This window comes from Anopheles funestus, chromosome 2RL (assembly GCF_943734845.2).
Source record: "Anopheles funestus chromosome 2RL, idAnoFuneDA-416_04, whole genome shotgun sequence".
NCBI lineage: Eukaryota > Metazoa > Arthropoda > Insecta > Diptera > Culicidae > Anopheles > Anopheles funestus.
Window position 1 is genome coordinate 5,923,597 of NC_064598.1, and position 15,469 is coordinate 5,939,065.

The 15,469-nt window shown below is 44.6% G+C and overlaps 1 protein-coding gene across 16 annotated transcripts in view; it reads right to left on the bottom strand.

Annotated features, from left to right (window-relative positions):
• LOC125774848 (forkhead box protein O) overlaps positions 1 to 10,928 on the bottom strand; it is a 64,728-nt gene extending 53,800 nt beyond the window's left edge. Inside the window, exons 1-2 of one of the 16 annotated variants that reach the window (XM_049445173.1) lie at positions 10,694 to 10,928; positions 4,253 to 5,000 (exon numbers count right to left, since the gene is read on the bottom strand). In XM_049445173.1, the coding sequence (XP_049301130.1) occupies positions 4,253 to 4,502 (250 nt within the window). In that variant the 5' untranslated portion in view covers positions 4,503 to 5,000; positions 10,694 to 10,928. The other 15 variants (XM_049445169.1, XM_049445167.1, XM_049445174.1 and 12 more) reach the window with 15 other exon arrangements.
• Positions 10,929 to 15,469: the final 4,541 nt, after the last annotated feature.

Consider the following 15,469-nt stretch of genomic DNA (forward strand, 5'->3'; position numbering starts at 1 on the left):
TGCTGATTACGAAGCACGATGATCTACACCAGGCCAGACAAACGAAGCCCGAAATTGTACCGACAAAAAACACCCCTAACCTAGACATTAAGCCGAAGTCTAGTCGAAAAGAAACATCTGAGCAGCAAAAAAAAAAGAGAAGGTGAACCTGTCTACGGTAACGCCTGTGCTAATCAAAGCGATCTCCACTCCACCACTCAAATCAGGTAGGTTATGATCGTTCGATCGCGAACGGATCGGGGACTTAGGGGTAAGCATGCGCGGGGTAGGAAGAAAAACTGGATTTTGGGGTGGCAATTTTTTGGTGCGCCAGGTGGCTGTCAGTGCTAAATGTGTTCTCCCGTCTTAGCCATCTTCTTCCTCAACTCTAAAAGCTCCATAAGGCCGTCAGTGGATCGAGAAATTCGGCGCGTCTAGAATATACACACATACACGCACACACACACGAACGAATCTCATCATCAGCGGCCCGCGAAGGTCAGATTCTTGCGCCGCAGAACCAGTTGTGTGCTGTACGTCCAGTCTCGATTGATACCTTCCCACATCTTCGTCATTCACCTTGCGCTCCAGTCTCCACAACTGCTGACTAGACAAAGTTGGCAAACATTAACAAAAAAAAACACCCCGTGCCTAAGAACTTTTAGGGGGTTAAACGGTTGTGCCTTCCAGTACTCGTTTTTTGAGAATTCCCCACAGATGGACTGCTCTATGCTAAGGTTGTCGATTTTTTTTTAATTTGATACTGAAACAGGGGACACTGGGGGTGCTCATGGGACCTGTAGACTAGTATCAATTCCTTTCAACCCCTTCCCTATCTCCCACCTACACATACACACACACAGTAACTCGGCCAGTTACGAGACATCATCGCAGTCGATCGATCATACGGGTTGGCGGTATGCGAGAGCATCAGAGAGATAAGAATAGGCCAGCAGATATGTATGTACATGCATACGGACCGACAGGCGTACGCGCACCCTCCCCCAGTACGTACACAGGCACATGGACGCGTATGGCCAATTAAAAATGTAAACATTGAAACAGGAACTCTCGCGAACGGGCCACCCTTTCAATGACACACATACACACAACAACAAGACAAGGTGGTAGTCCGCGACCACGACCGCGTGTTCAATGTGCGCGCTTCTAACCCCCCTGCGTCAAACACGCGCACGTACACGGCAAGGGAAGGCTCGTTCGCGTGTCTTTCTCGCGACACACAAATAGTGTGCGGTTTTTTTTGGTTTTTCTGTGTGTGTGCGTGTTAGTTAGTTTACTGGGGTGGTTTTTTTCTCTTCATTTTCCCCGGGAGAACACAAACCAACTAGCAGGCCACGCACGCGGCATTTGCATCGCGGGAAATGAAACTGTGCAAGGAATGCGAGTCGCGCATCTGCGCTTGATTGGACACTTTGCTATCGGGTTTAGATTTATGCCAATTGAGCAAACCGAAAACCGAACGAACGTTCTACAATGTTTATGCTCGCCCAGCGATCGTATCGCTGTTCAATTAATTTGCTGAAGGTGCTAGAAGAAAAGTGATACAGATATTTTACTGAAGATTTACGAAGGAAACAACTAACCTGATCTTTTGAACTTCCATTCTAGTATATCAAGACAAGTGCACTAAATAAAATGGAACGCTTTCTGTTTTGGAATAAGACCAGTTTAATTGAGCCAACTTTGCCAAGCTTAACAATCGATATAAAAAGCCACTAACTTTGACATTGAATCTAAGCTCAGACGACAATTTTGCATATAACATGAAGTTTGTTAGCCAAGCACATATTAGAACGTTACTCTAAATAATGGCCAGAATTCTGCCTATTTGCCTTTAGAAACGTTGTCGATCTTGGCCAGAGCTATTAATGATTCGGATTAGAGATGTGCAAAGTGAATACGAGTGAGGTAGTGAGTTGAAACGATGTATTGAACGAGTTTCGTTCACTCACCACGAGGAGTTTTAGCGACTCTTTTTTCACTTACTCACTCATGAGTGTAAGCATGTAGCCGTGGTGAGTCGATTTGCAAAAAGAGTAAATACGTGAGTTGAAACGAAAACGTGCGGAAAAAATGCTAAGGCTATAGCCAAAGGAAATTTTTAAATTTATTTTTTTATTTTTTTAATTACTTTTTATTCTTTTTTTAATTTTAAGCATTATTTGAGTAAAAAGAAACTTATTGTAACAAATTCGCCTTAAAATAAAACAATTTTTTAAATTTTGCTAAATTGCTCAAAAAATGGCAAGGGGTAAGCCTTATGAAATTTTCGAGTTGAAAATATTTTTTTATTTTTTTGTTATTTAATATTCTTTTCTTCTTTTAAAGCATTATTTAAGCGACAAGGAACTTGTTGCAGCATTAAAATATATCACATTTATAAAATTTTGCAATATTACTAAAAAAAGTCTAAGGCTGTACAGCCTTAGGATATTGGCATATTTATAGAAACATCTGAGACATCTATACAGACAAACAGACATCTGTGGGCATGGCCGTCCAAGAAGAAAATGTAGCCATTGGTGTCACCTATCGACCAGAGGTTAAAGATTGGCGGTCCGTTGGATAGCGACCGATTTATAGGCAAAATTTGGTGCAAAAATGAGGAAAATTTTACATTTTCTCAAACAGGGTAAGGAACTTGATTCCTGGATTAACTTCTGGTAGAGACATTTGATGGGATGGCCGTCCAAGAAGAAAATGTAGCCATTGGTGCCATCTATCGACCACAGGTTAAAGATTGGCGATCTGTTAGATATAGATCGAGTTATAGGCAAAAGTTGGTGCAAAAATGAGCGTTAGTAAATTTACATTTTTTTGAATTTTTTGATTTTTTCTTTATTTTTTATTCTTTTTTTTATTTAAAACATTATTTGAGTGAAAAGTAACTCATTGCAACCAATTGGCATCAAAATAAAACAATTTAAATTTTTTTGCAAAATTTCCCAAAAAAATCGTAAGGGGTGACAAGAAACTTATTTCAATCGATTGGCATTAAAATAAACCAATTTAAATTTGTTTTGCAAAATTTCTCAAAAAAATGGCAAGGGGTAAGCCTTATGAAATTTTCAAGTTGAAATTTTTTTAAAATTTTTTTTCCGATTTTTTATTTTTTTCTTCTTTTAAAGCATTATTTGAGTGAAAAGAAACTTATTGCAACAATTTTGCATTAAAATAAAACAAATTTTTAATTTTGCTAAATCGCTCAAGAAAAGGTAAAGCCTTATGAAATTTTCAAATTAAAAGAATTTTTTAATTTTTTTATGCTTTTTTTTTATTTAAAGCTTTTTTTATGACTCCGAAATAAATCATTAAACGAGCTGACTCCTAATAACGACTCATTCACTCTGAGCTGGCTCACTAAAAAGAGTTGTTATTCTCATCTCTAATTCGGATTACCAATAACCGATGGCACAAGATCCAGTCACAATTTAAAAGCAGACCACATGTGTTGTTGACTCGCGATATATGACCGGCTACGCTATATGAACGGCTTAAGCGATTATTTTTCAATTAGAATCTAACAGGTTAAGTAGTTCTGAAAATCAGAGGCTCTCAAGTTCTAGATTTCTTTAAGTGATTTACTAAATCTCAATATTATCAAACTAGTTGTGCAGGATCTTTATTGCACATTTATAAGCTCATTATAGAGTAGAAAGAATTGATGAGAAACCTTAAGCAACTTTGTATTAATGAAGTCCTGTGTATGTTGCCAAAGTTCATGTCGCACAGGCATATCTAAGTATCGGAATCATTAATGTTCTGCATAGTTCCAGCTTCATCCGTCACGGCAGGTTTGGGGAGCATTAGTTTCTACACAGAACACTTGTGCAATGAAAGGTTTTTTGCACGGTTGACTTATGTATGATAATGCATTTGCCATGACAGTGAACAACTGTACCTTTAAATTGGCGTGTCATTATGTGTAACGATACAGCCCTATAATATTGAGTCACGCATGACGGCGAACTAGCGAGATTGACCAAGACGACGTGTCTTTTAAATGAATATTGTTACAATTACGTTGATCATACCTTAACAGAACTGATTGCCCAGCTGCCAAGAAGGTAAAGATCCAACGAGATGGAGAACGATTTACGTTACGCTTGTTAGTTTTCTATTTAGAAATTATTTGAGTTACTGATGCCGTTTGCTAGCTCTTTCGTCAGCGATCTAGAGCGATCTTTAAGCCATAACTAGTAACCATTACACAGCGATTAGTGAACGGCGGAACCCTTATCATACTACTTACCGGTATTGGCGAGCTGCTGATTACTGCACTTATTGCTGTCCGGTTCCGTTTCCGGTTCGACAAAGTTCTCCGGTCTCGGCAGTGGCCAGGTGTTGGAACGAGCTCGGGTCTGCGGCTCAAATCCCGTATCCTGCAGCTCGGCCAACGCATCCATCGGTATACCATCGTTCGATATGTTGTCATACATACCACCACCACCTCCACCAGCACGCAATGGTGAAGCCGGCCAGCCTCCGCCGTACGGATCCATGGCCGTTTTCGATTTGTGTGCTTGTGTTCGGTGCCTTTTGTACGCTTACCGGGAACTTTTTGCGACACTAGCACAGATCGTAATGGATTACGATGCACCAAATGAGTAGTTACTTTCGTCCACGCAGCAAATGCGGAATGTTTAACAACGCACGTGGCAAAAAAACGGGGGAAAAAACGCACACCAATCACACTCCGGTTACGGTAGTTTGCGTAGTTGCGTCAATTTTTTGACTATTTGCAATAAACGTTTTCGCTTTACAACCGGTGTTCACCAGCTGTCATCGCACGTATGGACATTTCCCTTTCCAGACACCGTCGGTACTGGGGGAGGTACACTTCAAACACTGCTCCCAAACACCACCTATTGGATCTTTTCGTTGTTCCACGGGTACGCACACAAACACTATCCTTCATACGCATACACACGAATGCGCGCACGATCAAGGTTAGTCTATCTAACAGCAGCAAGCGACCACCAAGCGGAACCGAAGAGTTACTGAAATGATTACTATTAATTCCGTTGTCAGACGTTTCAGGCTTTAGGCAAAGAAGAAAAAAAGAAGAAAACACAAAACAAAAAACACCAACAAATCACTAAACCATACAATATACAAGGGAACGGATGGGTTACTATGTGTGTTAAAAAGGGGGAACACAGTTTCTGTACCACTATCGCGTGGATGATAGTTTGCCCGTCGGGGTGGCCTTGTTCGGCACAAACGTCACACGCTGCCACTATCACTACACTCTTAGAGCAGGCTACTATCATTCGGCGGGAGGCAATCGAATTGATTTTCGAACCAATCGGGTTTGCGTCCAAGTGTACACACATTCTTCTCACAAGCACACCCGTTCACAACGACATGAAACATGTTTCCTTTCTAGCACATCATCATCATCATCAGTAAATAGTGGCCAATACGAACAATCGTGTCACGCTGACATTTGAACTACGTCACTTTACGCGAGAAGCGTGCGAGAAAGAAGTAAAAAAAGCACTCCAAAATATAACCATTTGACAGATGCGAACTCCACGCATACTAAGATACGAACGAACACAAAGAACAATTTTAGTAGAGTGTTGCGATGCCTCGATGGTTCAGCAGTTTGGCCTTTTTTTCTTCAGTTGTTGGTTGTGTCGACGTTTCACAATTATTCTGTTAATCAACCCGACAAATTAATTCAATCGCACATGTGTGTGGGAAAATGGCACAGTTTTGAATGTGTGAACAGAAACGCAACCTGTATCTGTACGTATCGGAATTGTGTTATCATTGATGGCGGCATGTCTGTGCGACAGCAGGAAGGTACGAAGGGATTCTCCACGATAAGGCTGACCGGACCCTTTCAAAGTAAAAGTGCGTACTGCACATCGAGTACTACCGGAGGCGGCGAACGTCAGAAAGCTAACTGATCGAAATTGGAAGGGCAAACCACCTTACGCGCTATCATCCATTGTTGCTCTCTCTTTCTGGCTCTGCACTAATCTCGCGCTGTGCCGTTCGCACTCTTTCACGCACCACATCAGCCAAGATCGGTCAGTCAGTACCGTATCTTGAGTGCAAGAATGGCGAAAAAATGCTCTAAATATATACATTTCAACTCGTTGATAAGTTGTCCGCGGACTGTGTAGGACGCGGCATCTGGTTTGAACCGTCCAGACGGGAAGGAGTCAATGCTGTGTGTGGGGGAGGGGGGATTGTGATTACGCACACACCGATGGGCTGCCGGTCGCCAATAAGAAATCATCATCCTTCATCATCATCATTCGAATCATCATGATTCGGTAGATGATTTCTTGGCATTCGACTCTCCTATGCGCTCAGCTGTGTTCTTCGACTTATACACCCTTAAGCGCGCACGTACACATGACAGCGGCCCACGCGATTTATCAAGCTACCCCGTGGCGTGAATCGTCGCCGTACCGATGGTAGATAAAATGCGTATTAGCTCACCGGGTTCGAACGAATCTCACCAACATCATCAACAAAGCTTCCATTCGGCGTTTGCAAGCGCCGAGAAGAAGATGACAGTAAGAGGCGGCCGCTATAATCATCCCCACTCGTTTGCAAATGGAGCGTCGGCTGCACAAACACAATCACAGCAGGCAGCAGTACACGCACACAGCCGAATGTACGCGCGCACGTGCAAATCTGACTGCACATTCCGCGAGCTACTTTCACGCACACACAGCGCTTGTCAAGGCGTTTAGCGATCGTACACGGCGGCTGTGAGAATAGCACACCGTCCAAAAATCCTGCACATGCCGGACTATCGTAGCTTCCCTATCAGAGTGACGACGTGGACAATGTGAAGTGTGGCGTTTGATTTAATGTTTTCTCGCATTGCTCTTCGGTCCAAAAATGAACCCGTGATTCGGTGCACGATCAATGGGTCGAAGTCAAAGGGAGAAGGAATGAACCATTTCGATTAATTTGACAATTAATTGCACCTCTCCTGACTCCCTTTTAGCAAAATGGTCCAGTGCTCTCAATCACACGCGTGATCAGGTGTATTTCTTCTCTTTCGTAAACTCTCTTACCAAATTACCCAAAAACCATCCCACAAAGAAGGCAAATCGTCTTCACACACTAGATCGACCACTTATCAGCGCACAGCAACTTAACAGCACTATCACGCCTGACCTCGCCACTCTCTATCGCAAACGTGCTCTCTTTCGCTCGTTACCCCCGCTCCACTTCGGGCAGAGGCTATCTCTTTCTCGCATTGCCCTTGCGCTCGCCCCGCTACCGTATCACACATACTCTCCGCCGTTACGCATGCGGTTGCGCGATACACTTTTGCGTTTGTGCGCTTCCTCAATTCGCGGTTCGGTCCCTCTTTCTTCGAGCGCGCACGTTAAGGGAAGAATATATTTTTCACACATCACTTCACACACACACACACACAAACCTCTCCCCGCCCAGCCCTCCCTTCCCTCTTCCATTCCATCAATCATCCCTTCTCCTGCTGCTCAATCAACATCACGCTTGGTTCGCATACACACGTGTGATCTCGTTTTTTTGTTTTTGCTTCTTTCTTACAAGATCGGCATAACTTTGCTCGCCGATCGCTCGCCGTGACTGTGTGAACAGCGATTACTCCATCTTCTTCTAACCCATCTTGCGCACACACATCGCGGGTGTTGCGATTCTGATGCGCATAAAAGATGCGACGGTTTCCTGGTTTTGGCAGCGCGTTCCCGTCGTGCCTGCGTCGAAACGCATACTTTTACTGAAGTCGATAGAAAGAAAGAAACACAATGAGCGGAGGAAAAGACATCCTTTACAACACACCCGCGAAGCCATCTGGCACGTCATCGCGGGTGTGATAAAATACCGACGATGCTATAAAGTGTCTTCAGAACGATTATCGATTGTCTCCCCGTTTGGGAGCAACGGGAAATCAGTGTGCCGAACGCATACATGTACAGGCTACTGGTGGTCCGATCACACACCGCTCAACCAACGGCCACGGACAACTGACGCAGCCCGCCAGCCCCCCATGAGAAGTTCAGATAATTATCAATTCAGTTTTTTTCCATCGTCCCGCGCCTATGCATGCTGGTAAACGCAAGCCGTTTTTCCACACCGTTCAGGACCGTGAGAGTGCGCACGTGTGTGTGTGTGTATCTTGCCTTTTTCCTCTTCTTTTAGTTGTGCTATTATCCCTCTCCCCCCATTTCCTTTCTTGCGCCAGACGATCCCACACATCATCCTCGATGTGCGTGAGTATACGAACGTCGAACTGGACCCATTATCACCAAAGTGTGTGCTTCTCATCCCCCTCCACCACCATAAATGACGAGCCTTTCATATCGTCCGGACAAGCCCACCTGCCTTGTCGGATGCGGCATGCGTTCCAGAAATATCGGCGATACACAGGCACAATTATGCGAACAATCGTACGAAATGTCACACCCCTGTATGTCTAATGAGAGATTGCCACAACGATAACGCACCCCCGGCAAACCGATTCTATCGCTTGGAATACACATGCACACACACACACACACACATACAAGAGCCAGTTGATAACCGATCATTCTCGACCGATCAGCAACCAACAAACCGGACCAGCCTTCTTTCGTTCGTCTCTATGCAGATTTTGTGGCGAATCTGAATTAAAGGTGGAAAAGCGTGTGCTCTCATCCTTCAAACCACTGCGCTTCGGTTTGCTGCAGACCAATCTTGGCATCCGGTTCCATCTTCTTTACGAGCACGATCTTCCCCCCGTAGTGACCATCGGGAGATCCAAAGTTGCATTTCTCGTTTCCAAAGGCCTTTTTGAACAGACAGCAACAGCAAAAAAATGAACAGTGGAAAATTACCAACCGTTCAAGGTGAGAGCGAGAGAGAATTATCCGTCGGAAAAGTGGTCCATATCACGATAAATGCACTGCATGAAGGTTGAAAATGTATGCGAGAATGAAAGAGATGGAAAGAAGACAAAATTGAGAACGAGGAAAAGAGAAAAAAAGCTGAACCAACAACAAGTAAAAAAATGCATTCGATGCATCATGCTGCATCTTCCAACCCTTATCGGCTGAAAAGGGGACGCAAGGGTGCAGGTACAACTTATAATTTTAATCGATCGAACCATCAAGATCGCGTTCCGGCACGCTGAGAAAGGAGACGCGCGATCAACGCCCTACAATTGCAGGATACGTGATGTTCGATCTTCATCACCCTTTTACCCCCTTTACCGTGGTTCATTTTTTTTTGCGCTTTTTCCTTTTTTGCATTTTATAGTTTGGGAAGCATTTCAATCAACCACGATCATGTCCAGATTGATCGACGCTTCAGTGATCCTGCCCTTCCCGACTTGCAAACAAGAGACCGAAAAAAAATATTCTTCTTTGTGTGCGCGTGTTTTGCGGGAGCATTTGGCACACGCGAAACATTACTACCGGTTTTATGGTTTAAAACCACAAACGGTTTTTTATGGTTTTATGGTATTATAATTATGTTCCCGCAAGGAAGACGATCGTTCACCGGGCTTTTGATACGATAAGGCGCGTAACTTGACAGTAATTCGGGGGACACGAGGGGGAGTCACACGCTAGTGACAGAAGTTGGCCAAATGACCATGGAGAAAGGCGACCGATTACCAGGGAAGTGCAAATTAGTAATTAGCGAAGGGAAACGGTAACAGGTGGCGAATTCCTCCATCAGCACCCAAATCGAATCTTTACGATCGAAATTGGAGAAAACCGATCGAATCTCATCCGCCTAGGATCAAAACGATCGTGTGACCATGTGTCCGGTTTTTTTGCGATTTTTTTCTCCATCCAACAGCAAATCGCGGCAACTGGATGAACGCACGGCAGTACCGTCGGGGACGGTGGAGGGGACAATAATTTATTCCGATGCAAAAGTAGGCTGGTTCGACCGGGGCCGCTGCCATCGCCGGTTCGATAGCGATCCGATCGTACCATCCGAAACGGCGAGGAACGTGCAGTTGGTGGTGCCTCGTTTGTGCCTTTGCTGCTTGCGCTTTCTTGGACCTTGGGCCGTTCGACACGCGCACGGCTCTCTTATCGAACGGCGTAATCAAGTCGACTGTGTATGTGTCTGTGTGTGTACGGGTACGAAAGAGAAAAAGAGACAAAAACAAAACTCGTTCCCGTGCGTCGTTGAAAGCCACACGCGGAAAGTGTAATGTGTGATGGTGTATTTCGGTGTGTGCCATTATTGTGGGCCAACATAAAATGCGTACTTTCAAAATTACACTTGCACACACACACACACACATGCGAGGTAAGATCGCATTGATCACCCCGTCGTTTTGATAACCGAGCGTGGAACACAGGGTGCCAAAGAGACAGACAAACAGAATTGAATCCAAATCCAAAACAAACGTGAGAAACCTTTGCGTCCACAGTCAACACAACACGGAGAGGCATGCGAGCTGCCCATTTTGATAGTAGAAGGTCCTGCAGGTGATCTTTCGACCATGGACCGAAATTATACTCGATTATAGGTAAAGTCAGGAAAAAGAATCACTGGCAAAACGCAACGATAAGCCATCGCTGTCTACAGTGCGGATGGAAATGATCTCGTGGTGAACCACAAGCTGTCAACACGCGCACACACACTCGACTGTGTCCCTTTTGTGGTACGCGAAAGGGTGTCGTTTTTAGCAAGGATTCTATTAGTTGTTCTCATTTTTCAACACACTTCAACCCACCACACACAGACGCGATCCTCAACGGGGGTTATAAACGCGCGAAATGGTTCACAGAGTTTGGTGTATCGGGTGTAAAATAACGCGAAATCGCGACGGTCAGACGACGACGACGTAAATGACGACGTGTGTACACACGGCAAAAACCACAACAGAGCACGGAGCACACTTAGGCGACAGCAGATGAAGCATCCGAGCCGGATGTATGTAAACGGGCTACTAGCGCGCGCGACGAGAACCAGCTCCGACTCGAATCTCGCAGCTGCCGCGGAATAGTTGTGGATCCACCACCTCAGTCTCTGCTCCTCTCCCGTTTTCGGGAGCTACCGGTTACCCTCGCACATCATCAACATCATCCCCCTGAACAGGCTTTCTGGTTCGGATTTTGTACCGTGTACACACACAACCACACTTACCCCCACACACACACACAAACACACGTCTACCAACACACGCAATGGATCGGTTTCTGTGCGGTTACGCAAAACGTTGCCTACTGTTCGCACGTGTAGCGTTCGTGGGCAAAAAGCTATCTTGCTCTCTTACTCTTCTGCCGCTGTATGCGAGTATGCCATGCCGTGTAAACTCGCGCACACACACACACATACACAAGGAGCACGAACAAAATCCGAACTTGCCGAGTCGAACATATCCCCCCAGCACACACAGTATATCAACACACGAAAAAACTCACCCTTCTTTTGCACCCCGCTTTATGGTTTTCTCCCCGCAGAGCGTAACCATGTGCAACGCGAAATATTGTGGTGGAGCACGATGCTTGCCCACAGAGTGCTTCGGCTCTGTTCAGCTGTTGCTGTGTGTACGAAATAGAGAAGAAACGAAAAAAAATGAATACGTTCGCTCTCTCTCCCTCTCTGTGTGTGCTACGCAACTTTTTAGCTCTCTTCGATGCACGTGTCACCGCCGATGGACTGACGGTGTGATGGACGGGATGCGACGTGGCTACGCCAAAGCCAAGGGCGAAAGAAGGAATCGTGAGTGAGATGGTTACACTAAAGTGAAACAGACAGCAACTGATCAGATCATGCATGTTGGGGGAAGCTTGAGGTACAGCAACGAAACAAAAATTGGGCAAGACAAAAAATGATCTACTCCAGCACCCAGCAGCAATTCAGCAATATCAGTGCAGGAATGGTTTGACCACCACCACCAAGAGGGTGAATCATTAGGGGGTGATGATGGTACAAGCATGGTGCTAAACATTAGCTTCCGCGCGTTACCCACGGACCACTCATCGGCCAGGATTGGGTCTATCAATTTACCGAGTGGACTCAACGGTAGCTGATTTCGATGAAGAATCGAAACCAATCGGTATATGGTTAGTCTGCATTTGCATACGGATTCGATATAAAAAAAGCGATAAAACGCTAGAAAGAGCGCGACTCACGCAAGCAGAATTGCTGCCAAGAGTTTGTACTTTACCCCCCCCGATCAAGGGTATTCATTTGTCGAAAAACATTAATGTCTAGAATTAAGAACCCTGCGCTCCTTTGTAAGCTATGTACATGCTTATTGTTCCGGTCTACACCTGACTGCATCGGAGTTGATCTTCACTTTGTGGTTATAAGATAACGTTCCATTATTGTGCAGTTGAGTGGTAAACGTAGATCAGTAGTCGGGAACGAGTGCTGTTGGAGCTAGACCGGGCTCTCGACTACGACGAGTCATAATTCCAAGAGATTTGAGTTATCCTGTGACATATGCCAATCAATGGTAATTTATCATTAGACTTATTCTATTACTGAACTATGCGCACTTAGTTAGCCTGCAGACATTGTAGACATAACTGCGGTTTGTCCAGACTGCTGACACCAACAAGGGCGAAAGTAACCTGTGACTTGTTCATAGTCCCTCGATACTTTTCCAAACCAATGCTGACACCTATCTTTCCTCAAGCATGTGGTTCTACTATGCAGTTCTTTACGCCAATTGTTGGCGCCAGCAATTTAAAACTTCAATAGCCTAATAATGATACGTATAGTTTGCCGGGCGATGCAAATCAAGCGATTTTTAATTAAGCAAAACCTCTTAGTTTACGGAATTTTGTGGCAATTTCAAACCCGGGACGACACCAAATATTGTATTTGGAGCATTTTTGCAACCAGCGAGAAATTACTGTTAGTGGGACGAATTGATAATTTAAAGGTAAGAAAGGTGCTATCATTTGCAGTAGCTGAGCTGAGGATATATCTTTATGGAACGGACAGACCATCAGCTTAAACTAGGCTTTAAATAAACTTTATTATTTTCCTATCAGTATATTATCGTAAATGAGTTGCCTTTGTCGCGTAAATTCTCTATTAATGATATCGCTTCCTAACACCGACCTTCGATCTCAACGCCAAAGTGCGTGCGGGCACCATCTCCACACGTCGAAAAGGGCAACCGATTTACAAAAAAAAAAACCGCTCCCCACTCCGAACCGGGATCAATCAAGTTAATAAAGTCTACCCATCATTGATATTCACACACATACAATAGAAAGGGCTGACCCATTAGAGAGGGGGGGTCGGTACTGCTCTGCCAAAGGTATTGTATTCAAATGTCCACCACTTCCTCCTCTCTATTCTGTAAGCGATCCGGCGATCGGACGAGCTAAACTGTCCGTCTGCCCGCCAGCTTAATATTTGCCCTTCAACATTGAAAACCAATCTGTCATACCAGGGGGGCCGATTTTTGGGGTTTTTTTTGCTGTTGTTGGTGGTTGATCGCCCTTCGCCTAGCGCGAACACGGAAGGCGTCATCGTCCCTGACAGGTTCAACAGAGTCACGAGCGTCTAACGTTTTTGAACAGGTTCTATTAAAATTTGTGTTAGTACGGGTAATAGGAACCTCCGTGTGACAGATGAGTAGCAGTTAATATTTCCCTGGGAAACTATAATTTGTTCTAGCAACGGAGGTTCATGAGAATTAAACTCATTTAAAAATGGAAACATTCTAAGTTGTCTTAACACATTAACATAACACAGTCTATAAGAACTTAACCTTCTATAAAACCACACAGGAATTCATAAGACTAAAGATAGATTTTGCAAGAACTCTAACAGCACCAAGGAATTGGTCACAAAATTCCAACATACGTTTAGCCACACATCGCAACAGGTGGCATAGCCCGAAGAAATCCGAATTGACAGTCGCCCGACGGGCCAGTATCGTACTCGGATGCTTCGGATATACTTGTGCCGAATGTCCGAACGAAACTGTGTCAGAACTTGTCCTGATAAAAACTTTTACCCCCACATTCACACAAATCTGGTCCCCCCAAAAATGGAAAGAGCCAAGTGATAAAGAGAAACAAGGACCAAACTGTGAGCTTTTCACGGAGCATCCTGATAACCGGATTGGTGGTTCGCTTCCGGTTGGTTCTAGCGCACCGTACACTGCGCAGCACGGTCTATGTACACACCGTGCCATCCTTAGTCGTCCTTGTCGTGGGCAGCTTACTCACCATACCACCGTTAGATTATGTACCGTAGAAAGGCAGGCTTTCCCGATATGCTTATCAACCAACGGCCGACTGCCAAGCGAAGGTGCTCACCGGTCGGCCGAGAAAAAGCATAGAAAAGCTCCCGGTTGTTGGGATTGGGAGACACACACCCGGCGTTCTTTTTTCGGGGTCTTGGCTGAATATTTTGGACACCTCCTTTTGTACATCGCATCACCACTGGCGAACCACTTGTGAGGCGCTACATGGTCGTCTTTGTCCTGCAGATATGGAGATATTAATAAAGATACTTCAAGCCAGTCGAAGGAAAAATACTATCGGTTAAAACTTGCTTTTTTATTTCTTGCTGAATGCTATTACCCAATTCAATCTGTTCGGACAAATTCTTCCAATGTGCTTCCGGTGAGAGTTATGCTGATATCCTGATCGTGCCAGACTGCGCAGCGTCTTTCTTGGGGAAAAAGTTCCGCTATTCATTCGCGGAATCCTTGCTCGAGTATGCTGGGCGAGCAACAAGCACACACGCAACCGTACGAAGCCAAATGGACTTTTATCGAACGGACTAGCGGCAACTTTGCAAATGTGATCTGAGCTTGGGAATAGCTTGGGAAATCAAAAACAGAAAGAATCTCCGATTGCATAATAATGAGCTAGAGCGAAATACGAAAGTTCCATTAGCTCAGTGGCGGACAATTCGTGCATAAGATGATGACAACCTTGGAGGATTATCCTGATCGAATGGAAACTAATTCCTCTATTATCGGGAATCGAGCCGGAGAAGCGAGGACGACCACGTGTTTTATCGAACAATAGTGAAGTTATGCTTCGATGACATACTTTCTTCTGTTGATCGGATTGCTTTCACGTGTGTTGAACGTATTGTGGCTATAAAGAGAGGAGAATGAGAGGAAATAACTCAGGAAAAAATTTACCATTTTATTTAAATCGCACATGCTTTTAATTATGTTCGTTTGAACTAATGCAGAGCCATAACATTTTGAAAACTGGAGCTTAATAAGAGCTCGGAACAAAATGCACAAAAAATGTTCAAAAAAAAAATAGCCGTAAACATCAAGAAACATTGTTCTGGACACTCTGTAAAGTTGCTGTCCGGCAAATTCCAGGCACCCGATATCGATTCCACTGCGTGGCCGAAGTATTGCACATCGATGACAGCTCGCAAAAATTATTTTCCCATAAATTACCCGTCTCGTTGAATTCACTTCCGTACGCATGGGAGCCATGTCGACACAGCACAAGATACATTGCTGCAGACCATTCTTTCTTCCAAACTTCCCTAAAATAGTGTACGG